This window comes from Spermophilus citellus (assembly GCF_964194105.1).
Source record: "Spermophilus citellus genome assembly, chromosome: 2".
NCBI classification, from domain to species: domain Eukaryota; kingdom Metazoa; phylum Chordata; class Mammalia; order Rodentia; family Sciuridae; genus Spermophilus; species Spermophilus citellus.
This window is the reverse complement of record NC_138183.1, coordinates 247,603,686-247,628,789: the sequence shown is the minus strand read 5'-3', so window position 1 is coordinate 247,628,789 and position 25,104 is coordinate 247,603,686. Positions and strand designations below refer to the sequence as shown.

At 44.3% G+C, this 25,104-nt stretch overlaps 1 protein-coding gene and 1 long non-coding RNA gene across 7 annotated transcripts; one reads left to right on the top strand and one right to left on the bottom strand.

The window, feature by feature from the left end:
* Window positions 1-1,986: 1,986 nt before the first annotated feature.
* Window positions 1,987-20,816, bottom strand: SLC3A2 (solute carrier family 3 member 2). 2 transcript variants are annotated; one of them, XM_081281328.1, is made up of 11 exons: window positions 20,514-20,814; window positions 11,542-11,664; window positions 10,479-10,904; window positions 9,859-10,032; window positions 9,078-9,172; window positions 6,817-6,885; window positions 6,657-6,712; window positions 6,349-6,529; window positions 6,091-6,234; window positions 4,224-4,304; window positions 1,988-4,110 (listed from the first exon to the last, which is right to left on the bottom strand). In XM_081281328.1, exons 2-11 carry the CDS (start codon window positions 11,558-11,560, stop codon window positions 3,748-3,750), a joined length of 1,608 nt encoding a protein of 535 aa, XP_081137454.1. In that variant the 5' UTR covers window positions 11,561-11,664; window positions 20,514-20,814; the 3' UTR covers window positions 1,988-3,747. The 2 variants fall into 2 exon arrangements, with proteins under 2 accessions (XP_081137453.1, XP_081137454.1); XM_081281327.1 differs by lacking the exon at window positions 11,542-11,664 and having other exon boundaries at window positions 1,987-4,110; window positions 20,514-20,816.
* Window positions 20,817-21,052: 236 nt separating this feature from the next.
* LOC308642465 lies at window positions 21,053-24,236 on the top strand. 5 transcript variants are annotated; one of them, XR_014020559.1, is made up of 6 exons: window positions 21,058-21,577; window positions 21,786-21,860; window positions 22,047-22,141; window positions 22,497-22,531; window positions 22,974-23,020; window positions 23,211-24,236. It is a non-coding gene; the product is annotated as an uncharacterized lncRNA (long non-coding RNA). The 5 variants fall into 5 exon arrangements; XR_014020558.1 differs by having other exon boundaries at window positions 21,053-21,577; window positions 22,497-23,491; window positions 23,815-24,236; XR_014020560.1 differs by having other exon boundaries at window positions 22,974-24,236.
* The last annotated feature ends 868 nt before the right edge of the window (window positions 24,237-25,104 follow it).

Genomic DNA, 25,104 nt, shown 5'->3' with positions numbered 1-25,104 from the left:
CAAAAACTAGAAAATAAATATTAAAAAAAAAAAGAAAATAATAAAATAGAATTAACTAGACTGTAAAAGTTATGTAAATGTGGTTTCTCTTGCAAAATCTTATTGTATGGAGATCTTAGCAACCTCAGCATAAGATTTTTTCTTTCCTTTAGTTGAGAACTTTTACCTTTTCACTTAAAGTACTTAATGGCTTCTCTTTGTCATATGCAAATTGCCAGCACTGCCACACAACCAGTCAATCTGATAACTCAGCTACCAAGCACCTAACAGGCAGGTAGCATATACAGTATGGATACATTGGACAAAAAAACAATTTTTATCACAAGTAGGACAAATTTCATCACACCACTCATAATGGCACAATTTAAAACTTATTGTTTACTTCTGAAATTTTCTACTTAATATTTTTGAACCAAAGATGACCACGGTGGGCTGGGGTTGTGGCTCAGCAGTAGAGCGCTTGCCTCACACATGTGAGGCACTGGGTTCAATCCTCAGCACCAGATATAAATAAATAAATAAACAAAATAAAGGTATTGTGTCCATCTACAACTAAAAAAAAAAATACATTAAAAAAAGGGGGGGGCTGGGGCTGGAGCTCAGCCGTAGAGCGCTTGCCTTGCACATGTGAGGCATGGGGTTCTATCCTTAGCACCACATAAAAAACAAAGATATTGTGTCCATGTATGTATGACTAAAAAAAAAAATTAATAAAAAATGAGTGGCATTATTATTTAAAGGATGATTTCAAAACAACGTGAACATACTTAATACCACTGAGTTGTACACCTAAAAATGATTGTTTTATGTCATATATATTTAATCACAATTTTTTAAAAGTAAAAGTCCACAGCAAAGTACATAACCGTGCGGAAACTCTGTGTGGCAATACCAGAATAAAAACTATGTCAGAGGGGAAACCGGGCAGCAGAGAAAGGAAAGGGGAAAGGAGGGGCTGTAGCTGGGACCCTGGCCTGGGAAGAGGGAAGGGGTGGGGAATCTCAGGAAGAGGCCTAGACAGAGCAGGGGGAAGGGTAGCCCAGAGGGAGAAGGCTAGGTCTACTCAGGAACCCCACTCCAGAGCACCTGGGTGACAGCATGTTCTCCTGCCCTCCTCACAGGCCTCTTGCAGGGCAAGGCAAACAAAGGTGAGCAAACGGGGCTGGAGATGTGGCTCAAGCGGTAGTGCGCTGGCATGCGTGCGGCCCAGGTTCGATCCTCAGCACCACACAAAAACAAAGATGTTGGGGCTGGGGATGTGGCTCAAGTGATAGCGCGCTCGCCTGGCATGCGTGCGGCCCGGGTTCGATTCTCAGCACCACATACAAACAAAGATGTTGTGCCCGCCGAAAACTAAAAAATAAAGATTAAAAAATTCTCTCTCTCTCTCTCTCTCTCTCTCTCTCTCCCCTCTCACTCTCTCTTGGAAAAAAAAAATTAAAAAAAAAAAAGATGTTGTGTCTGCCGAGAACTAAAAAATAAATATTAAAAAATTCTCTTTCTCTAAAAAAAAAAAAAAAAGTGAGCAAACAAGGAGTGGGCCTTAATTTGGGTTTTCTAGTCTCTTGATCTTGTCCCCTACAACAGGATACCAAGAGGCCCAGACCTACCCCACGTCCCAGTCCACAGAAGGGAAGCCCGTCAGCGATATGGCAGAGGGCCAAGTTAACCTCAAGGACTGTGAGGCCTAAGGGTCACTGACTATAATAGAAGGATCCAACAGCAATCATGTGGGCTTACTTATGAAGGAAGTACAGGATACACCCTTTTCTACCACCTCCCAGCTCACCATCCAAGTGAGCTAGCCTCACTGGCTTCCCTGCTATCCCATAGTCAGTCAATGGGCCTGTGAAAACCAGCCAGACCACATGGCTCTACTCAAAACCCTTCATTCCCATTTCCCTGATGCTGTGTGCACTGAAGAACTGCTCAAACCCAGAAGTATGGCCTTTGTCCTTACCCTGAGGTAATCTCCAAGTCCCTAGAAGGTCCTGATAAGAGTTTGTCTGGGGACTTTAGCTATGTAGAGAGCTTTAAAGCACACAAATCTCCTTAAGAAACAGACTAAGTATTAGCCCAAAGTCCTGGGAGGGGCTGGAGATTACAGATCAGCCACGCAGGCAGTATGTGATTAAGCTCCAAGGAAATATGGACAAAGGCTTCCTGCTTCCTTACTATACATTATGGCCAGGAGGCTTTGTCTCTGGGACTCCACTCACAGAGGACTGTGGTAAATCTCGCATCTGGACCCTTCCCAGATTCTGCTGCATGCATCTCAGCCTCTGACTGGATGTGAATCCTTTTATTGTAAAATGAGTCTGAGACATTCTAATGTGTTACACACCTGAAGGTCATCATGGGGACCCCCCAGCATGCAGCTGGTGTCTGAAGTGAGGGCAGTCTTATAGGAACTGTGCCCTTTAACTGTGCAGTTTGCCAAAATGCACCTTTTATGACCACCACACCTTATCATGCCTTCACAATCTATCCACCTCTTTTTTTGGTACTGGTGATTGAACCCAGGGACACTTTCCCACTTAGCAATTTTTTTTTTTTAAGAGAGAGAAAAGAGAAAGAATTTTTTTAATATTTAGTTTTTGGTGGACACATCTTTATTTTATGTGGTGCTGAGAATTGAAACCAGCGCCCTGCGCATGCCAGGCAAGTGCGTTACCGCTTGAGCCACATTCCCAGCCCCCACTAAGCAATTTTTGAGACAGAGTCTCAGTAAGTTGCTGAGGCCTCAAACTTGTGATACTCCTGCCTCAGCCTCCCAAGGCACTGCAGACCTTGTTTTTTACCCTTCTGCCTCACAAGCATAAGTTATGTTCCTACTCCAGGGCACCAGAAAGCTCCTTCCCAGATACTGCCAGATTAACCCCCTCCTTACAAGGTCTTTTACTCCAAGGTCACCTCTTTGGTGAGGCCTCCTCTAGACCCCTCCATAAACTCCCTCTTCTCACAAACATCTCTCCTACTTTACTTCTTCCTTGTACCATGACTATATCCACTATACATTTTATTCTTCTAATTTCTTCTCCATCTCCCCATGAGTTGGCCCCAGGGACAGGAAGAGTTGGAGATTTACAGTGCTGGAGATCAAACCCAGGGCCTCATGCACACTAGGGATTTTTGTGCGTTGTTCCCCATTGTAACCACAACTTTTAACAGTTCCTGGCATGTCCTATGTTCAATATATTCTTGTTAAATAAATCATCTCAGGTACCCTTTAAAAGTACCTTTAAGAAACCAGGTGGTCCCTACCCTCACATTCTCCCCGAAAGGCCAAGTCTACAAAAACAGGAAAACTGAGAACACTTAGCTGGAAACCTTTGCTGAGGGAGATATGAACCAGCAATACCCAAGATCTCTAGACTGAGTGGGGCATGGATACGGTCCCAGCAGTGACACATCCGTGCTGTTGACCTTGGAAAGCCCCATCTCTGGGCCCTGCACCCAGATAAAATAAAAAAAGCTGGGACAGACACATGGAATTCTAGCTGAGATCACTGTGGGGCAGACTCGAGAGGGAAAGACATTTCTGCTGTGACAGAGGAACAAAGGGAAGACAGGACCTCACCAGGCAGGGATGACTTTTATTTGAAGGCAGAAGACACCCTACTTGAGAGTTCATTTGTAATCTGCAAAAAAGTTAAAAAAAAAAAAAAAGAAAAAGAAAAAGAAAAAACAGAACCCAAAGGGGCTGGTGAGGGAACAAGGAGGGTACTGGGTCCTAGATAGGTGGGGTCAGGCCACATAGGGGAAGCGTAACAGCAGCCCCTCATGAGGATCCAGCTTCAGGTTTTCCAGCTCCAGGGAGGCCCCTTCCTCACGGCCTGACTGAGTACTGAGTAGCAAATCAGCTTTGCCTGGCAGGCTGGGAATACTAGGCAGGTCGGAGGCCCCTAGCCTGGCTGTCAGGCCCATGTCTCCAAAGTTGAGCACCACCAGGAAACGCTCATTCTGGTCCCAGTGGCGGATGTAGGAGAAGAGGCCAGAACTGGAGGGGAGCGGATGGAAGTCCCCATGCAGCAGGGAGCGCTCTTTACCACGCTGGTCACTCAGGCGCCGGAACAGGGATAGGAGGGAACCAGGGTCGTCATGCTGGCCCTGAGAATGATGAAAACACAGAAAGAGGGGATGAGGGGTCTCCCAAGAGCAGACTTTGACAAGCTACCTGCCCATCCTCTGCTGGTCAGACCCCACCCATCAAAACTTCTTACCTTCACTGTCATGTTGATGCTTACAGACCCTGAATGGGGTAGGCTGGATTCATTCCACAACATGACCGGGGCTTCCACGGGCTACAAAACAAAGAGAACAGGGCTGTAAGAAGACCAACTCCCCTCTCACTCCTCTCCTTCCCACTCTCATCAATGCACAGCCCTCCCCACCAAGGTGTGGTTAACTTCTACTGGACAGACAAGGCTAACTCCGACCTCAAGGTCCTCACACAAACACTGTCCCCTCAGCCTAATGGACTTCTAGACAGCCACAGACCAACTCCCTCACTTCCCTCAAGTCTGCTCAATTATCTCACCAGGTTTTCTGTGACCCCTTTATATAAAATATGCCTCATTCCTACACCCTAGGCCCATTACCCTGCTCTCTTTTTCAAAGCACTTATCAGCAGCTGGTGTCTTTATTTATTTTATTTGCTTATTACCCAATTTCACCACCTCCAGTATTTCCATGTGCTATTGTTATCCCCAGTGTATAGCATGCAAGAATTATTCAATAAGATCTGTGGATTAAGTGAATGACGGTTCTACAAATATCAGTTCAGCACCAACTCTAACGAATGGCTAAAGCTAGTGAATGCCTTGATGGCAGTATCCCAACACAACACTCACCACTATGTATACCTCTGCTTACTGATCTGGTTCCCTCACTCAACTGTAGACTGCTAAAGGACTCAGAACCTAGTCTGAGAACTCACCATCCAATGAACGAATGAATGATGGCTATACATTGAACACCTACCAAGTACCAGGCACTGCCATTAAAAAGAGCCCTTGGAGGGCTGGGATTGTGGCTCAGTGGTAAAGTACTTGCCTAGCACATGGGAGCCACTGGGTTCAATACCCAGCACCACATAAGAATAAATAAAAAATAAATGTATTGTGTCCACCTACAAGTTAGAAAAAATATTAAAAAAAAAAAAGAACCCTTGGAGCCTGGTGCAGTAGCACACGACTGTAATCCCAGTGGCTTGGAAGGCTGAGGCAGGAGAATTGCTAGTTCAAAGCCAGCCTCAGCAACAGTGAGGTACCCTTGGAGCCAGGTACAGTGGTACCTCCCAGCAATTTGGGAGGCTAAGAGTTCAAAGCCAGCCCCAACAAGTTAGCAAGCCCCTAGGCAACTTGGTGAGACACCTTCTCAAAATGAAAAGGTCTGGAGTGTAGTTCAGTGGCAAAGTACTCCCCAGATTCAATCCCCAGTACCAAAGAAAAAAAGCCCTTGGGAGATGAGATATTGCTTAAAACACTTGCCTAGCAAGCACAAGATCCCAGGTTCAACTCCCCAGCAAAAATTAAAAATAAAACCATTCATCCATTCACTCATTAATAGACCCTTGGAGGAGCAAGGTGGTACACAGATATAGTCCCAGCTACTAAATAAGTTCATTCTTGGTGTTTTTTGTTTTGTTTTTGCAGTGCTGACAATCAAACCCAGGACTTTGAGAACGCTGGCCAAGTGCTCTACCACTAAGCTACACTCCCAATCCCTACTAAGGAAACGGAGGCAGGAGGACTACTAAGCCTATGAGCAACATAACAAGAGCCCATCTCATTAAAGAAAAGAAAAAACTCATTTAATTCCAGCCACTCTAGAAGGAATGCAGTGTCACAGAAAAGATAACCAACATCCCTAAGGGTAAAATAATACCCAATGGGGGCTGGGGATATAGCTCAGTCAGTAGAGTGCTTGCCTTGAATACACAAGGCCCTGGGTTCAATCCCCAGTACCAACAAAATAAAAATAATAATACCCAAGGATGGTATGTATCTGCCACTATCCACAAAAGCCACATAACATGATGAATGAACAAGACCTCTTCTACTATGCCAAGCAGAGAGCAAGGGGTACCTGTCCAGGAAGGGCCGCCGCCTGCAGGCCAATCTCATCCCCATAGCTGAAAACAGGAGTCCCTGGCAGAGTGAAGAGCAGCAGGTGGTAGAGTCGGAGGAGCTGAGTCGGCACGAAGGAAGTCAAAAGCCCTGCCTGAGACAACTGCAGGGACAGGTACACCAGTGAGCCCCAGAGCCTGCTTCAACCTCCACCTCCCAACCAACCTTTCCTCCCTCCCAAAGGACCTGTCCTCGTGCCCGCCAGTATAGTACTCACACTCCAGCTACACCAGCGGTTGTCAGTGGCATTCAAATATTGGGCGATGAGGACTTTTACATGCTCCCCACTGGAACTGGGTCTTGACAGGTATGAGTTGGTTAACAGCAGGTCCTTAGCATTCTCAAGAAGGCTCAGGATCTGCTGCAGGTTGGAAGAGTCTGTCCCTGCAATCAAGAGCCTGCAAGGGATGGGGGAGGAGGGGTCAAGTTTGGTACAGAACAGAGGAGTAAAGAGAGTTCTCTGAATTAGGAACCCCCTTCTTGAGGCCTCATACTCCACTGAGTCAGGAAGGGGTTGGCACCCACCTATCTTCACTGAAGCTCTTGGTGATGTTTTGCCACTGAGCCAATAAGGATACATCCTAGAAAGAAAACACAGAATCAACGAAAAAGGAACATTACCTGCCCTGGTTGGGACCCTCTGTTCTCACCCCAGCTTTGCTCCTGACACGGAAAGTGCACTCACTGTCAGATTTTCCACATTCTGAACTTGGAATCCATCCACATCAGCCTCCAGCCAAAACCTCAGAGCTGCCTACAGGGGGCAAATGAACATAGGAAAAATTATACAGCAAAGCTCTGAAAATCCCAGCCCACACCAACTCTCATCCACAATGGACTTCTCTACAGCCTTAGACAGTAGTTGGCCTTGCCTGGGTCTCTCTCCCAACTCTATTGCAAAGGGTCTTTCTTGGTCCTCTCCCTCTTGTATCCCACTCCCCAACCCCATACTGGGGATTGAACCCAAGGGTGCTTTACCGCTGAGCAACATCCCCAGCCCCTTTTATTTCTGAGATAGGATCTTAGTAAGTTGCTTAGGGTTTCACTAACTTTCGCTGGCCTGAAAATTGCAATCCTCCTGAGTCACTGGAATTATAGGTATGTCACACCATGCCCAGAGATCCCTTCTATCTCTAACATCCCATTGATTGTCTTACAGCATTTTTTTTTAAAGAGAGAGTGAGAGACAGAGACAGAGAGAGAGGGAGAGAGAGAGAGAGAGAGAGAGAGAGAATTTTTTAATCTTTATTTTTTAGTTTTCGGCGGGCACAACATCTTTGTTTGTATGTGGTGCTGAGGATCGAACCCGGGCTGCACACATGCCAGGCAAGCGCGCTACCACTTGAGCCACATCCCCAGCCCCACTTTTACAGCATTTTGCCTTTTTTTTTTTTTTTTTTTTTTTTAGGATTTTTATGTCTCCATTCCTGCCTCTGGCAAATACACAGCTTCACCTTTAATAGCTATGAAAAAGATTGAAAATCTATCCATAAACATAGCTCCTTTTAATATATAACATGTGAAATACTAGTATCCTCTATTTTGGGGATGAAGAAACAGGCTAAGAAAAAGAAGACATGTCAAAGATCATAATCAGGAAGCAGCAGAGACAGGACCTAAAATGCCTGTGAAGACCCCAAGGCAAATATACTTGCTCCTCTCCCAGGTTCCTGGGGCCTGAAGGGGTGTGAGTACAAAAACTGGTCAGAGCAAGACCAAGAATGAAAGATCAGAATTCAAAGCACAGCCCCAGGGCAGTTGAGATGATTTGAAAAGAGGCCAGCTCTGCAGAACAGGCCCCAGCCTGAAGCTCTGGTATTCATTTGGCACAGGGTAGAACTCCACCCCCACCTCTTTTCTTCCCTTACTCTATTTAATGTGCTCTCCACTCTGGTCTCCATTTTAATCTGATATTACCCCTGGTACCCTACCATCTGAAAACAATCTATTACCAGTAAATTTTTTTTTTTTTTTTTTGTACCAGGGATTAAACTCGGGAGCACTCAACCACTGAGCCACATCCCTAGCCCTATTTTTGTATCTTATTTAGAGACAGAGTTTCACTGAGTTGCTTAGCGCTTTGCCATTGCTGAGGCTGGCTTTGAACTCACAATTCTGCAATCTCAGCTTCCAAAGCCACTGGGAATACAGGTGTGTGCCATTTCGCCCAGCTATTACCAGTAACTTTTAAAGGGTCTCCCAGCAATTGACAAGGGCCAAACTAGATGGTCCCAGGGGTCCTACCTACCCAAATGCTGAGAGTCCAGAGTTCTTCAAAATCACAGCTACCAGAATCTGCCTCTACTTTTATTCTGCCCATTCTGAGCCTGTGTCCCAGAACCCAAGCATTAGGAGCTGAAGTGATATTGAAAGCCCTACACCCAGCATTCTGGGTACTGAGTTTGATCCACTACCTTGAGAAAAGATAAATTAGAAGACTTCTCAGGACTTCAAATCTTAAACACCTCTACTCCTCAGCCTCCTCATTTACAGATTAGGGAGAATATGTATTTTGTATAGTTATACAGGGAATTAGAAAACATCTACAAAATACTTGCACAGTCCCAGACTCTTAGGAAGACCCCATGCTTATAATTTCAGACCGGGCTCCACTCCAAACACATCAAACAAGAACTGGAAACCAGTCAGGACAGGATTCCCACAGAGAAAAGAAAGGACTTCCTATTCCAAAAGGATGAAAAATCAAACTTCCAGAATGACATCTGAGAAATTCCCTTCCTGACACTGTCCCATCCCCAAAGTCAAGGAAACAAGAAAAATCAGTGGTCAGAAAAGAAACAGGGGGAAAAAAAAAAAACAGGTGTACTATTGGCCTATCCTTCTGCCTACAGGTCAGAACAAGGAGACATGTACAGGGCTTACTGTGAAAGGACTAACACGGCCACAGCCCCTGCCTCCCACCAACCATAGCTCCAACACACTCACTTCCATCTTGGTGGCTACAATGTCAACCTGAGTGGGGAGGAACCACGGGTTCTGGCCCCGGTAGTTGGGAGTTAGGTCCAGAATGACTCGAATGCCTGGAATAATGAAGGAAGAGACAGCTATGATAAAGTCTTTAGAGTAAGGGGACACAAGGAAGTGTTTCCTATATATTACTTGGTACAAAGGTTGGATCTGAACCCTGCCAATGCTCTAAAGCCAAGTTTGTACTTAGCAAAGTAGACTGATCTGTGGAGCCCCAGACTTTCCACCCAAAAAGAGGAAAAAAAAATTTTTTTTTTTTTTGATAGTAGGCATTGCACCCAGAGACACTTTACCACTGGGCTACATGTCAAGTCCTTTTTATTTTTTTATCTTGAGACAGAGTCTCACTAAGTTGTTAAGGCTGGCCTCAACCTTGCAATCCTGAGTCATAAACATATTTCTATAATAATTTTTAAGAGAGTATTTGCTACCCCCCCCAAAAGGATCCACAGTTTTACAAGTTTAAAAACTACCGATGAGCAGGTTATGGAGGTTCTGATTTAGTAAAATTTTGCCTTTTGCAAATAAGAGCACTAAAGCCCAGAAGTTAAATGACCTGCTGACGATTGCCCAGCCATGTAGAAAGATCTTGGGCCACTTGATAAATCCATTTTAGGCTGAACACTGATAGACCTCCCCTATGCCTGGCCTAGAAAAACTCAGGAGAGCCAAACAAAAACCCTATCCTGCTTTCCTTGTGTCCAGGAAGGTAAGCCCTTGGGAAACCCAGGACACCCACTCTTTTTCTTGGCCAACTGAAGGAAACTGTCAAAATCTTCCTTGGAGCCGAGTGTGGGGTCGATCTGTTGCAAGTCGGTCCCAGCGACATCATCCTCCTGATTCTTGTGAATTGGGCCCAGCACAAGGCCCTTTACCTTCAGAGAGCTCAGGTAATCAAGATGCTGCTTCAGACCTGAAATGGGAGTGGGGAGAAGGGAAGCTGGGTTAAGGAGTGAGCCCCTGTCCTCCCGGTTCTCTCCTCCCAGGCCTAAGGCTGTATGGGGCTGGGGCGTAGGAGGGAGCTGATCACGGGGCACTGAGGAGCTGACGTAAGGAACCTTGCACATTGCTTCAGAAACCGGTTGCGACTGGCTCAGCCACCTCGTGGTGTGTGAAAGAGCGCGGAATGCTGAGTCAGCCGCCCTTGAGTAGAGTAGAGGCGGGTTGTTTTCTTCAAAGAAAAGAGGGAGCAGTCCTAGATGGGGGGCAGGGAGGGGGGGGGTGCCAGGGGCGGACGGGGTGGAGAACTGTCTTGAGTCCGTCTAGGGAAGGACAGGAGGGAGTCCAATGCAGGGGACCATTTGAAACCAGAGGTGCGACCGGATGGGGACTGGGAGGGTGTTTTGCACCGGAACTCACCTGAAAGGTTGCCCGAGTTGCTGCCCTGGAAGGCCTTAAGGTCACCGATGCGGTAGAGAGCGCCTTTGTGCCACCATCTCTGGACAGGCAGCTCACGACAGCGCGGCGCCTGCACGATGATGATCACGGCGCCCGCCAGCATGCCGAGCCAGCCGAGCCAGAAGAGCAGTAGCAGCGCCCAGCGGGTGCGAACCCAGCCAGGGCTGCCCGCCACTTTCAACAGCTCCTCCTTGGAAAGGCCCGTGAACTTGGCTGCGGCCTCTGCGTCGTCTTCGGCCACCTTGATCTTCACCAGACCATTCTTCTCCCCACCGCCTGCCACGGCCACAGCTGCCCCCGACGCCGCGTTCATGGGTTGCTTCTCGGGTTCTAGCTCATTCAGCTCCACCTCCTTCAAGTCCACCTCGGTATCGTGGCTCATGGTGCCTGCGGAACGGGGACGCAAGGCAGCCTGCGGTCAGGTTCACCCAGACAGAGGCCTGTGTGGCTCAGCGTAGCTTCCTCTCGGGCCTCTGGAAAGCTGAGGGCGCGGCGTCTGGGAAGTGGCATGGCAGCCCCGCCCCGGCCCGCCCCGGCCCGCCCCTTAAAGCGCAACCCCAGAGACTGCTCTTTCTGGGACGTCCCGAGTGAGCTGTGCAGGGCAATCCTGCTAGAACATGCCTCTGACTTCTACAAGGTCCAGTACCGCAGCTTGAACCTGTCTACCCCTAAAATTCCTTTAAACCAGACCCTCGGAAAACACTGCACGGATCCACCTTTATGAGAATGGCCTGCCCGAGGTCCCCATTTGCCTGCTCCGGTGGGCTGGTAGTTTCCCTGGATGGTACCATCTGTTTACCCCTACAGGCCAATTTTGCATGTCCACTTGCACGCAGAGCCTGCCAGACTCAACTCCTGCTTTTGTCCCACCCAGCCTTGCCTCTCAAGCTTCCAGACCTAGCTCTAACCGTCAGGGTTTATTCTCCTGAAGACTCATCTTGACTTTATTTCAATTAATTCTTCATAGAGCAACTATTCACTGAGCACCTACTAGTCCTCTGCTTCATTAACTTTACTGACTTACCTAACCCATTTTTCTCCATGACTTGAGATGAATCTGAGTTGGGGATGCAACTCAGTGATAGAAGGCTTGCCTAGTATGCATAAGGCCCTGGATTCAATCCTCAGCACCAAAGGGGGTAAAAATCTATTTGAGAAAGAAAGTTGAAATGAACAGCCCTCTTCTTACCCTAACCCACCCCAGTTATTGGGCAGCCAGGAATCAAACATCCAGAAGAGACCGATGAGCTATACAAAATGTTACAGAGCTGGGTCTCAGGCATTGAGGCATCCACCCCTTTCCCAGAACAGGCCAGAAGATGCCATGAACAGGCTCTTCTCCACCTTGCAGGGTCTCCCAGACTCCCCCAGTGTGTCTGGTTTTCCCTGTTCCCTAACATTTTACTACCCTAGGCCTGAGAGGCAGCAGATTCTTCAGGATGGAACCTAGGGCCTTGCACACACACTAGGCAAGTGCTCTACCACTGAGCTACATCCCCAGCCCTTGTCTAAATTTTTATTTTAAAGCTGGGCATGTTGGCACACAACTGTAATCCCAGCAATCTGGGAAGCTGAGACAGGAGAACCCCATATTCATGGCCAGCCTCAGCAATTCAGTGAGGCCCTAAGCAACTTGGTGAGACTCTGTCTCAAAATGTGGTAAAGTGCCCCTAACTTCGATCTCTAATACAAAACAAAAACACAACAAAAAATAAATAAATTTTATTTTACTTTGACACAAAATCTCACTAAATTCCCTAGGCTAGCCTTGAACTTGCAATCTTCCTGTAGCTGGGATTACAGGCCTGCACCACCACACCCAGTTTCTGCAAGGGTCTTTTTTTTTTTTTTTTTTTTTTGAAGTGGGGATTGAACCCAGGGTACTTTGCCACTGAGCCATCCCTATCCCTTTTTATTTTTTATTTAGAGACAAGGTCTCACTAAGTTGCTTAGGGTCTTCCTAAATCGCTGAGGCTGGCCTTGAATTTACAATCCTCCTGCCTCAGCCTCCCAAGTCGAGTGGAGTTACTAGAATTACAGGCATACGCCACTGGGCCCCCGCTCTTCAGGAGCTTTTGAAGACCTGAATTCTCTCCACAGAGATCCTTGGATAGAGAAAGCGTCAGTGGGGCAGAGACAAGATTCAAAGCAGGGACAACTACACATCAACACCAGGAGGTGCCAACACTCTCAGGAACTACTTGTTCTTGACCTGAACCAGCTGGGTTATTTTGAGAGAAGAGCTGAAACAAATAGGTTCTTTCTTCCTTTCTCACCTAGGCTGGAAGCCAGGATTTGAAATAAAGCAGAAGCCAAGATTTGAAGTAGAGCAGAGAAAAAGAGGTGTGGAAAGGCTTGTCCTTAGCCATTGCCCCTCTGTATCCCAAAGGATATTTTCCTATCCCCACCAAGAAAAGCTGAAATCAGCAACTAGGGGAAGGCAGGCAAATGGGTTAAAGGTTGGGATTCATAGCAGTGCTCAAAGATGATAAAAGGCCGAAGGTACCCTGGGCATGCTAGATAAGAAGTACCATCCAATAGTTCCAAGCAAGAAAGCTCAAGGTTGAGAGGACTGTGAGGTCAGAAGCTCTTGTTGAGATGGTTCACCATAATACCCCCTAGATACAGTACCTTACAGCCCCCAATGGCTCCAGATGGCTGAAGCCAGTTCCTTCTCCATGCCTTAAAGAAGCCAACAGTTTACCCCAGTCTTCTCACCCACCACACCTTCCACATGCACTCCCCTACAGCCACATCAGCTTTCAAACATCTGCCAGTCTCGCAACACACCAGACTTTTTCAGGCCTCTGCATCTTGTACATGCCAATCTCTCTGCTGTTTGGTCCTTCCTGTTCTGCAGCTCAAAAGCTCCTATATATTCAAGGCCTGGCTCAACTGACAGCTTTTCTCAACTCTACAGACAAAATTCCTTTCCCACCATGGTGCATATACCTCTGCTACACTTCATGCCCCATTTGTTATTATATTTCCTTTCTGAATGTCTGTTTGCCCTGGAAGGCAAATGGCAAGGGCCTTGTGGTATTTGTCAAAGAACTAGTCTGCTCAGAAATAGCATATAGTAGACTCTTCCTAAATGTTTGGTAAATGAGTGGATGAACTGTATTAATTAAACTCACATATTTCCCTTCTTAAACAACTGAGCCAAAGTAGCATGTGAAGGTAAAGGATAGAAATAAAAAGCAATTTAAACAACACTGTATTGTTCCAAGATGAAACTTTTTTATGTTATGAGACTTGTTAACTGTTCAACCAAAATAAAACCAGGAGAGGGAGGTCAGAAAAACAAGAGGAAGAGGTCCAAGCCCAGCACAGTAGCACACGCCTCCAGTGACTCTGGAGTCTGAGTTTGAGGACAGCCTTAGCAACTGAGCAAAACCCTGCTCAAAATAAAAACACAAAGGACTAGGGATGTAGCTCAATGGAAAACACCCCTGAGTCCCATTCCAATACCACAAATAATGATAACAACAACAACAATATTAACAAAACTTAATATTTACTGTAAGAATACAAAATATATAATTTGTCAATAAGAATTTAGCCTTCCAGCCAGGGACCAGCTTACCTGCCTATAATCCTAGCAACACTGGAAGCTGAGGCAAGTTCAGGGCCAGCCTCCCCAATTTAGCAAGACCCTGTCTCAAAATAAAACATAAAAAGGGCTGGAGATACATCTCATTGGTAGAGTGATGCTGCATCCAAAAAAGAACTAACATGAATTTACTAATAGGAGGATATAAAACTTGCTTGGTGGGATCAGATAAAGGGGAATGAAGGGAAGGGAGGTGGGATAGGAATAAGAAAGATAGTAGAATGAACTTTCCTATTTCATACATGTAAAAACTGTGATAGAACAGAATGGAATCTTCAGAGTTTAAGAGCTGGCAGGCTGGCTTTGCACGAGACACACTACTGTGTGTCTGCTTACTGTCATTTAACCATAGAGGCTTACTGTGGCTAACAGGTACCTGTAAAAGATAATCACAGTAGCAGAAGCAGGAAACAAAGCAACAGGGACAGAACAATCCCCCTTTAGGCTCAGCACAGTAAGTCCCTAAGCTGTATGCTCTAAGAGTCCCTAGGTTGTTGACAAGCTTGTACCCATATAAGAAATGTAGAATGCCCCCTCCCATAGAATTGCACCAACTCCCTTGCCTTTATGTACCCAAAACTTGCTTATGTATAAAAGTAAAATCCTTGCTGTGCTCAGAGATCAGACTTTGGAAATTATCCCTCGGGCCCTGGCACTACTAATAAAGTTTTGTTCCAGATCTCAGGTGTCCTGATCCTCATTTCCCACTACAACACCACCAGTAAAATTCCACATCATGTACAACCATGACAATGGGATCCTAATTAGAATAAATTATATTCCATGTATATATAATATGTCAAAATATGCTCTACTGTCATATATATCTAAAAAGAATAAGAAAAATTTTAAAAATAAAAATTAAATATAAACTTGCTTGCTAAAGATTTACAAGATAATTAGAAAGCAAAATATCCGAATCAATAATGACTAGAAGCCAGGGTTGGTGATGCACACCTGTAATACCAGTGACTTGGGAGGCTGAGGCAGGAGCATTGTAAGTTTGAGGCCAGCCTCGGTAACTTAGTGAGACTGTGTCTCAAAATAAAAATAAAAAGGGTTAGGGATGTGGCTCAGTGGTAAAGTGCCTCTTGGTTCAATCCCCAATACCAAAAAAAAAAAAAAAAAAAAAAAAAAGGGGAGAGAAGAAAGGAAATAATAATTAGGAAATAAAACAGAGGTATAGACATAGAAAACTAGATAATCCCTAGGCAAGATAAACCTGCTATTTAACACCAGGATACTTTTTTTTTTTTTTGGTACTGAGGATGGACCCAGAGACGCTCTACCATGAGCTACATCCCCAGCCCCCCCCCCTTTTTTTTTGAAATGGGTCTCACTAAGTTGCTAAGGCTGGCCTCAAACTTGCAATCCTCCTGTCTTGGCCTCCCAAGTTGCCATACAGGTGTGCACCACCACACCCAGCCAGGATATTTTTCTTAAAGAAGTCAAAAGTAGAGAGTGAATTTTATTAAAAACTGCTATACTAGTTGTATAAAATAAATCTGAGGGCTGGGGATGTGGCTCAAGCAGTAGCGCGCTCGCCTGGCATGCGTGGGGCACTGGGTTAGATCCTCAACACCACATAAAAATAAAATAAAGATATTGTGTCCACCTAAAACTAAAAAATAAATATTTAAAATAAAATAAACCTGAATAAGACACCTCATTAATACACAGTTTTCTCACTGTAAAATGAGGACGGGCATAATAATATCAGTAGTGTCTATCATGAAAAAGCACTTAATAAATATCAATGTTTTAATATTCAAATTCCTCATTGTGGCTTAGATATGAGATGTCCCCTAAAAGCTCATGTGTGAGGGGGCTGGGATTGTGGCTCAGTGGTAGAATGCTTGCCTAACAGGTGTGAGGCACTGAGTTCAATCCTCAACACCACATAAAAAAAAATTATAACAACATAAAGGTATTGTATCCATCTACAATTTTTAAAAAAGCTCATGTATGAGGCAATGCAAAATGTTCAGAGATGAAATGATTAGATTATGAGAACTACAACCTGATCAGTGGATTAATCCACTGTTATGGAGAAACTGGGTGGTAACTGTAGGCAGGCAGGATGTGGCTGGAAGAGAAAAATCATTGGGGCATGCTTTTAGGGTTCATATTTTGTTCCTGGTAAGCAGAGCCTTCTCTCTGCTTCTTAGTTACCACATCCTGAATGCTTTCCTTCACCACACCCTTCCAACGTGATGGTCTGCCTCACCTTGAGCCCAGAGCTATGGAGTCAGCCAAACTCCTGAAACCTTGAGCCAAAATAAACTTTTTCACTTTTTAAGTTGTTCTTGTCAAGTCTTTTACTCAAAGAGAAGAAAAACTCACTAAAACTCTCCAAATTTTTTACCTCATTATTTTTTTCAAATGAGAAAAAACACAAGAATGGGATCCTAAATAGAATAAGTATTTCTCAAATGAGAAAAAACAAGTACATTTATATATACATATGGCCACTATATTCTGCTCATACAACATCCTCTTTATTTAAAGAAAAAAAAGGTCAAATTCAACTATCCCATGGAAAATGAAAATTGCATTATTTCCACCAAACTTCAATGTCTCCTTGACAAATATAAGTAAAATTTCCCATCTTATTTAAAAACTTTTAAGCATGAAAAACAATAACAGCAAAAAATTCCTAAGCACAAGTAGTAATTTCACCTACAAATCAATAAGCAGTTCTCTGGTCCCTCTGCCTGGAACACTTTACCCCTTCAGCTCTCTCCTCCATCTCCTTTAGAGTTCTGCACAAATGTCACCCCACCAGAAAGACCCTGAGTGAAATAATTCCGCCCATTCCTCAATGCTCCCTCTCACCTTCCCTGCCAGTACCAGATTAGTACCACTGCACTGATTTCCCCTGGACATTTTATTTATTTCTCTTTGTTTATCCATTGTAAGCTCCAAGTGAGCACAAGACAGTTTGCTTTTTTCCCTGTTGTATTCCTATGCCTAGTAAGTGTTCAACAAATTAATATTGGTACAATAATGGTTGAATGAAAGGCACCTATGATCTCAAAGTGCTAAGAACATTGGTTTTGGGGGGGCTCTGTTTCTTTCGTTCTTATCCCCTTCAATCCTTCTATAGCTTCCAAAAGAGCATCTACTTTTTGGAAATGCCCCCGTTCCAATGGATTCCATGTCTTATACAGAGGGTGCACATTCATAATGATGAGCCATCTGTGAGCCAAAGGCACATTTTCATTAGCTCACAGGATGTGCTTAAAATTTTAAAGTTAGGGCTGGGGACATAGCTCAGCTGGTAGAGTGCTTGACTAGCATGTGCAAGGCCCTGGGTTTAAACCCCAGAACTAGAAATAAAAAATAAAAAAATCAAGTCAGATTTCAACTTAGATGTCAACATTTTTTTTCTTTTTTTAAGATGTCAACATTTTCAAATGAGTAAATTAATACAGAACTCTGGATTCTCTTCTCTTGAAAACTCTAACCATACAATCACATGGGAAAAATATTCCAGCAAGGCAACAATCAGCTGGAGCTGAATCAAAGCTACCCAGTTTCTATCACTCATTTGCAAAACTTGCCTGATTTTTGTAGGTACACAAGTTGGAGACCCCTGACTTAAATCCCCTACCCTATATTTCCACTGCCAATTCACTTATTGGTGTAGAATCCAGTTACCTCTTGCTTAAACTACTGTGACAATCAAATTAATGTCTTTCTCTCCCTCTTATTTCCTAATTTTTCCTCAACCCCTGCTCAACTTTTACTAGCTTCTTTCTCACTACCTACAATCCCAATGATTTAGATATTCTTTTTTTCTCTTTTTGGTACTGAGGTTCAAACCCAGGGGTGCTCTACCAATGAGCCCCCTTTTTATTTTTTATTCTGAAACATGGTATAAGTTGCTTAGGGCCTCGCTAAATTGCTGAGGCTGGCCTCCAACTGTGATCCTCCTTCCTCAGTATCCAGTTGCTGGGATTACAAGCATGAGCCATCATGCCTGGCTCCCCTGCCGGCCTTTCCTTGGAAATCTTTCCCAGTTTTATATTCTATCATTCCCCTTTAACCTAACTTTCATGAATTTTACTGATACACTTCTTTGCTGGCACCAAATCTGTGCTCAAATTGTTTTAACTAACTAGGAATTCCCTCCCTCCAGTCTGTTTATCTATCCTTCCAGATTAGATAATACTCTATAAAGCATTTCCCCCTTGGGGCTGGGGATGTGGCTCAAGCAGTAGCGCACTCGCATGGCATGTGCGGGGCGCTGGGTTCGATCCTCAGCACTACATAAAAATAAAATAAAGATGTTGTGTCCACTGAAAACTAAAAAATAAATATTAAAAAATTCTCTCTCTCTCTCTTAAAAAAAAAATAAAGCATTTCCCCAATTTTCATTCCTACATTCAACCTCCCCAGTACTGTCTGCCTACTCTGGACCTTCATTTTTCAGCTTATCTTTTCTGTTTTTTATACATTTTGTTACAACTTTTCAATCTGTATTTAGGGTCTTTATATGCACATCTTAATGCCCTCCCAACCAGACCAAAATCTCTTAAAGCAGAGTGTCTTTTTCTCTTTCCCCACATGTTGTATCATGCACAAAATAAGAACTTATTAGTTATTGAATAAATTGATTCACACCAGTCTATAACTTAACTCAAATTGGAATTCTTTCAGGGGCTGGGATTGTGGCTTGGCAGTAGAACGCTCGCCTAGCATGGGCGGGACCTGGGTTCGATCCTCAGCACCACATAAAAATAAAGGCATTGTGTTGTGTCTATCTACACCTAAAAAATAAATATTAAAAAAAATGGAATTCTTTCAGTATTTGTGTACAGTGTCATTCATTATGTTACTCTGAGACATGTATGAAAATATCATTGGTCCCAAGGCATGAAAATTGGTTTGTAGCAGGTGGTAAATCTCAGATACTGAAAAGGTTTCTGGCACTCTAAATGTCCAAGTAGATATGCAGATAGACTGTATTATCTTTGGCACTAAAATTTCATAAAGAGATTAGGAGGAAAAAAAATGTTTGGGGCTGGGGTTGTGGCTTAGAGTGTTTGCCTCACATGTGTGAGGCACTGGATTCCATTCTCAGCACCGCATATAAATAAATAAATAAATAAAGTCTGCCAACAACTAAAAATATATTCTTTTTTTTTTTTTTGAAAGTGCTTTTTAGGGCTGGGGATGTGGCTCAAGCGGTAGAGCACTCGCCTGGCATGCGTGTGGCCCGGGTTCCATCCTCAGCACCACAAACAAACAAAGATGTTGTGTCTCCCGAAAACTAAAAAATAAATATTAAAAAAAAAATTCTCTCTCTTAAAAAAAGACATTGTGTTGTGTCCATCTACACCTAAAAATCAAATTTTTTTTTAAAGTACTTTTTAGGTTAGGCAGGGTGACAAAAAAGATTAAGAAACAGCGCCCAAGGATTATTCCACTTGTTTCCTGTGTCACTGCCTGCTCCCCAACTTTCTTCAGATGTCAGAAGCAGACTCTGAAATCATACTGACTGTATTTTTAACAAGGCTTTGGTATTACTTAGCAAAGTAACACTAGAGTTACTTAACCTCTCTAGCCCTCAGGCTCCTCATCTATAACATTACCTTCACAGCTTCCTCCCAAGGTAGCAGTATTAAGTGAAGTCATGCAGAAGAGTACCTAGTAAGCTTAACGCACGCTCGTACATGGGTGTCTATGAATGCGGCTTGATCTCAGTAACAATACCCTTTAGTTGATTGCAACCCAGAAAATCAGGAGGAAATTGTAAGCAGTTCCTCGGGCCCTTTATACCTAAGATCATTCATCTATAAAACAGGAATTATAGAGGATTAAATTAATCAACTCATACTGCATGCTTAAAATCTTGCTCCAGGGTCGGGTGCAAAGGCGCACTCCTGTGATCCCAACGGCTCGGGAAGCTGAGGCGGGGGGGATCCAGAGTTCGAAGCCAGCCCCAGCAATTTAGTGAGGCCCTAAGCAACTCAGCAAGACCCTGTCTCTAACTAAAATACAAAACAGGGTTGGGGATGTGGCTCAGTGGTTGAGTGACCCTGAATTCAATCCCCGGTGCCTCAAAAGAATCGTGCTTCAGGCTAGGTTGTGTACCTCGATGGTAGATCCCTTTGCCTAACATGCATAATACCCAGAGTTCGATCCCGGGCACCGATGAGAAAGGAAAAAAAAAAAAAACAAAAAAACAGTGCTTCCTGAACGTCCCCGGATGTCAGTCATATTATTACAGGCCAGGCTCCTAGCAAAATAGGATCAGACAGAAGGGTGGCCAGTCAGGACAAATCAGACCCTGTCTTCAGAATTAAGTGGAGTACTTACACCCTGACTTACTTTCCCCATATGGGACTTCCACTAGAGGTCAGCACGGGGCCCAGTACCTGAGTCGCCCCCCGCGTTGTAACTCTGGACATCAGCCCCTGAAAGGGCGCTGGGAGGCTGGCGCGGAATGGAGAGGTCGCGGGTCGAGGGCTCATGAGGTTCAGAATCCATGGAGGCGGGTCTGCACACAGGTGTAACGTGTGGGGATGTAAGAGGGAAATCAGGGCAGGGTGCAGGGGTAGGCCTAGCGGTGACCGGAACAATTAGCCCAGGATCCGCCCCAAGCAGGGATCTTCAGAATCGCGGCCCCATCCGCAGTAAAGCCAGAGCCGCTGAGCCGCAAACCGCTCGGCGCGCCTGCGCACTCCCATGGGGCGCATGCGCTTCTTTTTCGCGCCTCAAGTTCTGTGACCGAGCGTTGGACACCCGCCCTTCCCTAGAATTCTCAACCCACAATTCCTCAAGGTTGTGGTGGCGTGCCATATGCGCGTGCGCTCGCTTTGTGCCCGCCCCCAATCCCGTGGGCCTTTGCGTGAAAGTATTTAAGTGTCTCGCGTTGTTTTATTCGGTCTCATTTTTCCTTCCAGGCTCCGGTGAGTACATGCGTTGGTGGGGTTCTCGGTTCTGTCTTTATTTTGCGGCAAGGGGTACTGGGCTCAGCGGTATTTTAGCCGCTGAGCCACTCTTCTTGACTTTTGAGTCTTGTTAAGTTGCCTAACCTGAACTCAACCTATCGATTCTATTGTCATTACCTCCGGAGTCGCTGCCATTATAGCCATTAGGTCGCGCGCTCCAGATCTCTGTTACCTATTGGCGGGCTGGGAGGGAAGATCTCCCGGACCTTTTCAGTTATTCCTAAGCATTGGGGTTTTGTGAAGGACAAAATGGCGGTAGCGGGCCGAGCCAGGCGCCCTCCCAGTGATGAGGACATTTTCACAGACCTGTACTGAACTCCGTGAGGATAAGTAACTCTGAGGAGACCGGCGCTGCACAGCTTGTGTCCCCTGCGGCCGTTGCTTTGTAGAAAGCATTTTTAAAATATCCTACACTAATCTAATGTTTTGTCTGCAGGGTCAAGGCGCACATTCGCCACACAACAATCGAAGACAGCCCTCTGGTTGGAGTAAGTGGTTTTGGCCGTCTAGTTCTTGTTCTTCGGTGGGCTGGAAGAACTATTGGATGTGCTACAGGGATGATTTACGGTTTGAACTCTCTCTTTCTGATGGTTTAGTGGAGAAAATGTAAAAGTTCTGAGTAGCGCTACCCAGGAGTTTGTTTTGTTTTCCTTGGGTTTTAAGTTGAGGTGTTAGTGAAGGGTGTTCTATTTTCAGATGTGCTTCAGCTCAAAGATGTTGGTGTTTGGAGAATGCACGGAGATCATTCCTGCAATTACAGCGATCCTCCATGTAGGTATATATAGCTTATGGAAAGGGAGCGTTTCTGGATAACCACTCTGTGATGAACATAAAATGACAAGCATATGACTGAGTTATAAGTGATGTCATCTTAATCCTGAGGAGTGGGCCAGGGGTTTAGAGTACTTTTGAAGGTAATTGTTACAGGTACAAATAAATTTTTTTTTTTTTAATCAGAGATGGAACCCAGGGGCATTTAACCAGTCCCATTTTTGTCTACGCATCTCATGACCTATCCTGAGGAATTTGATTATCCCCAAGAGTGAATGCAGGTAATTCTTAGAATAGGATCTCTGATTATTTTACCACAATTGTTCACAAACAGGAGGGCAAATGGTCAATGGAGCTGTGTTTGTTTGTTGCCTTTTTGCTCCATCCACCTTATCCATCTTGTTCCTTTTGGAGCAATTTTCTGGGGGAGGGAAGACAGCAACCAATTGGTTCTTGTAATGATGTGCTCTTCTCTCATCCATATATCACTGTCAGATGATTTGAATCAGTATGCTGATGATCTGTGAGGTACAACAGTAAATAGCATGTTAGAGTTCTGATGGCAGTTGTTGATAATGAAGAAAAATGTCTTTCCACCCTAATACTTTGAAATAACCACGTATTCCTCTTTCCCAGGTTTTCCTGATAACGACATATTTTCCCACTTTATGGTAAGTTGCTTCTATTAATAGCTATTGTAAATTAAATATTTTTTTTAAAAAGGGCATATTATCGTTTGTAGGGTAGCTTTACCATTGTGGTATTGGTTACAAGAGCCCTGATTCTGCCTTAAACCTGGTTTGTAGATAGTCATTGATTCGCCCAGGGCCAGGCTACTGAAAAAAGAGTTGGAAGGGGTGAGTGCTTGCCAATTATAGCTTGTCAAGACTACAGTGCCAGTAAGAACAAACATTTTGTCTTAACCCCCTGCTCTAGTCCCAGAACCAGTAATGGTGAACCCACTGGTGTAGCTGGGAGAGAGGATGGAAACTTGGTTCCATGAGGAACTACATGAGGTCCAGCAAATAGCAATAGCATTTGCTTTGCTTGTCATTAATAGTAGCTGGATATTTTGAGTACTTTGCTAATTTAGTGTTTTTTTTTCTGATTCAGGAGCAACTTATTTCCATATACTGCTGAAAATACTCCAGCATTAGCAGGTTAGTAGGGTTTTTTCCTGATTCATGGCTTATGCCACCAAGTATGAAGTTTCTATGATGACCCAAACTAGCTCACTATGATTGACAATGAAAATATATGAACACCTGAGAAACTGAAGGACATAGAAGTGGGGCAATATCCTGATATGCCACATATACATAGTATTTTATCTGTTCTTAAATTTTTCAGGTGCTGTTACCAGTATCTACTTACTGGTTCAAAGGTGAGTAATTTCAGTAATGTGTTAAATATATATAGCATATTGGGTAGGAAAAAGTGCCTTTTTCGGCAAATATATATGATGACTTATGGAATCTCGTTCGGCTGATGTTTTGCTGTTGAGACTCGGAAATCTGATTTCCTGGAAATAATAGGTGGGGATAACTGAGGCAGGACATAAGCATTACTCATTTGATCTTGTTTGTTTCAGGTCTAGCATCTTGTCGTCTGGATCCCAGGAGTTATTTGAGGTACATACCTTTGCAATATTTATGGCTATCATATAGCATCGACTTTATCTGTGTGGTGGTACTTTGGTCTGAGTAGCCATATTTGGATCACCAGTGGTGAATTCCTGCTCACCAGTGATGAGTTGAATACCGCCCCAGTCTGATCATTGTGACAGAAAGGTACACTCTGAGTTGTGAGCTCATCTTAACAGTGATAAACTATAGCAATAAGAAGATGGATAGGCTTTATAGCCAATAACTTTCTAAGACTAGGTTTCTATGAAGTGTGCTTTTCCTTCAAGCAATAAATAGATAACTTAATTCCTAATCTCTTTCCATTACAGAGAAAGCAAGTCATGTCTACCTAACTTCAACCTGAAGTTAAAGGTAAGTGGACTAAGGTGAAGGTAAAGTACAGTAAGCTAAAAATTTCCCAATGAAGAAATATTTCACACGTCTTACTTCCTGTCCTAGTCCCAGAGCCTGTAAAGGTGAACCCACTGGGGCTGGCTGGGGGAAAAGAGGAAAGCTTGTTCCAGAAGGAACTGTCTGAGGGATAATCAGAATTTCTGTAAATGGAAGAATGATCAGTTTGAAATAAGTTGTTTTTGTTTTCCCATCCAGTAAAGATTGTTCTTTCCTCAGCAGGCATCCATCCAAGTCTTTGATGGAGGACATCAGATTTCCAGATCTTTCCTTGTGCATCCTAGCTGTTCAAGTTAACACACAATCATTTTGATCTTCCTAATAAAGCTCTTTTTCTTAATCTGTGTGATTCACTGCTTTCGATGAGTCTCTGGCAGTATGGGCATCTCTGAATTTTAATTGGCCCTAAAAGTTCCCAGAGCTGGCTTTAAAATGTTGTGGTCCTGCCCAGCCTTTCAAATTCTGAGACTATAAATGAGCACAACATGCTCTTGATTAAAAAAAAATTTTACTTGTCCAGGAGTAGTAGTGCATGGCTATAAGCCCAGTGGTTTAATATTAGAGTGCTGCAGGATGGCAACGTTGAGGCTAGCCTTCCCAACATGCCCCATCTCAAAAACAAGGGCTGGTGATGTGGTTCAGTGGTAAAGCACCCCTTTCCAGGACCAATGCAACACATTTAAGAGGAAGGGGTGGTTCATGGGTGCCAAGAGGTGATGAGCAACAGCAGTTATGATATGTGGTGCCCAGTACTGGTGGGGTTTGAGGGTGCATAGGATTGAACCTAGGATACTTTACCTCTGAGCTATAACCCCAACCATTTCAAGACGGTTTACCATTCAGTTGCTTTAGGTAGGGCCTTACTAAACTGTTGAGACTGGCCTTGAACTTGCCACCCTCCTGAGTCTCTGGGATGACTTTAAAGGCAACTTCATTCCGGGAATGGTGGCATTCCTATAATCCCAGTATGAGGAAACTGAGGCAGAAGGTTTCACAAATTCAAGGCCTGCCTGAGCAGAATATTAAAAGGTAGGACCGCAGCTGAGTAGTCAATTTAGTTTGTAATAGAATAGTACCCGGGGCTGGGGATGTGGCTCAAGCGGTAGCGCGCTCGCCTGGCATGCGTGCGGCCCGGGTTCGATCTTCAGCACCACATGCCAACAAAGATGTTGTGTCCGCCGAGAACTAAAAAATAAATATTAAATTCT

Excerpts from the sequence above, each read along its gene's own strand:
- SLC3A2 (XM_081281327.1), bottom strand. The coding sequence starts at position 20,625 with ATGGATTCTGAACCTCATGAGCCCTCGACCCGCGACCTCTCCATTCCG. Across the intron at positions 6,530-6,656 it reads AAGAGCTTCAGTGAAGATAG|GCTCTTGATTGCAGGGACAG; the intron begins GTGGGTGCCAAC and ends CATCCCTTGCAG. Across the intron at positions 4,305-6,090 it reads CGGCGGCCCTTCCTGGACAG|CCCGTGGAAGCCCCGGTCAT; the intron begins GTACCCCTTGCT and ends TTTGTTTTGTAG.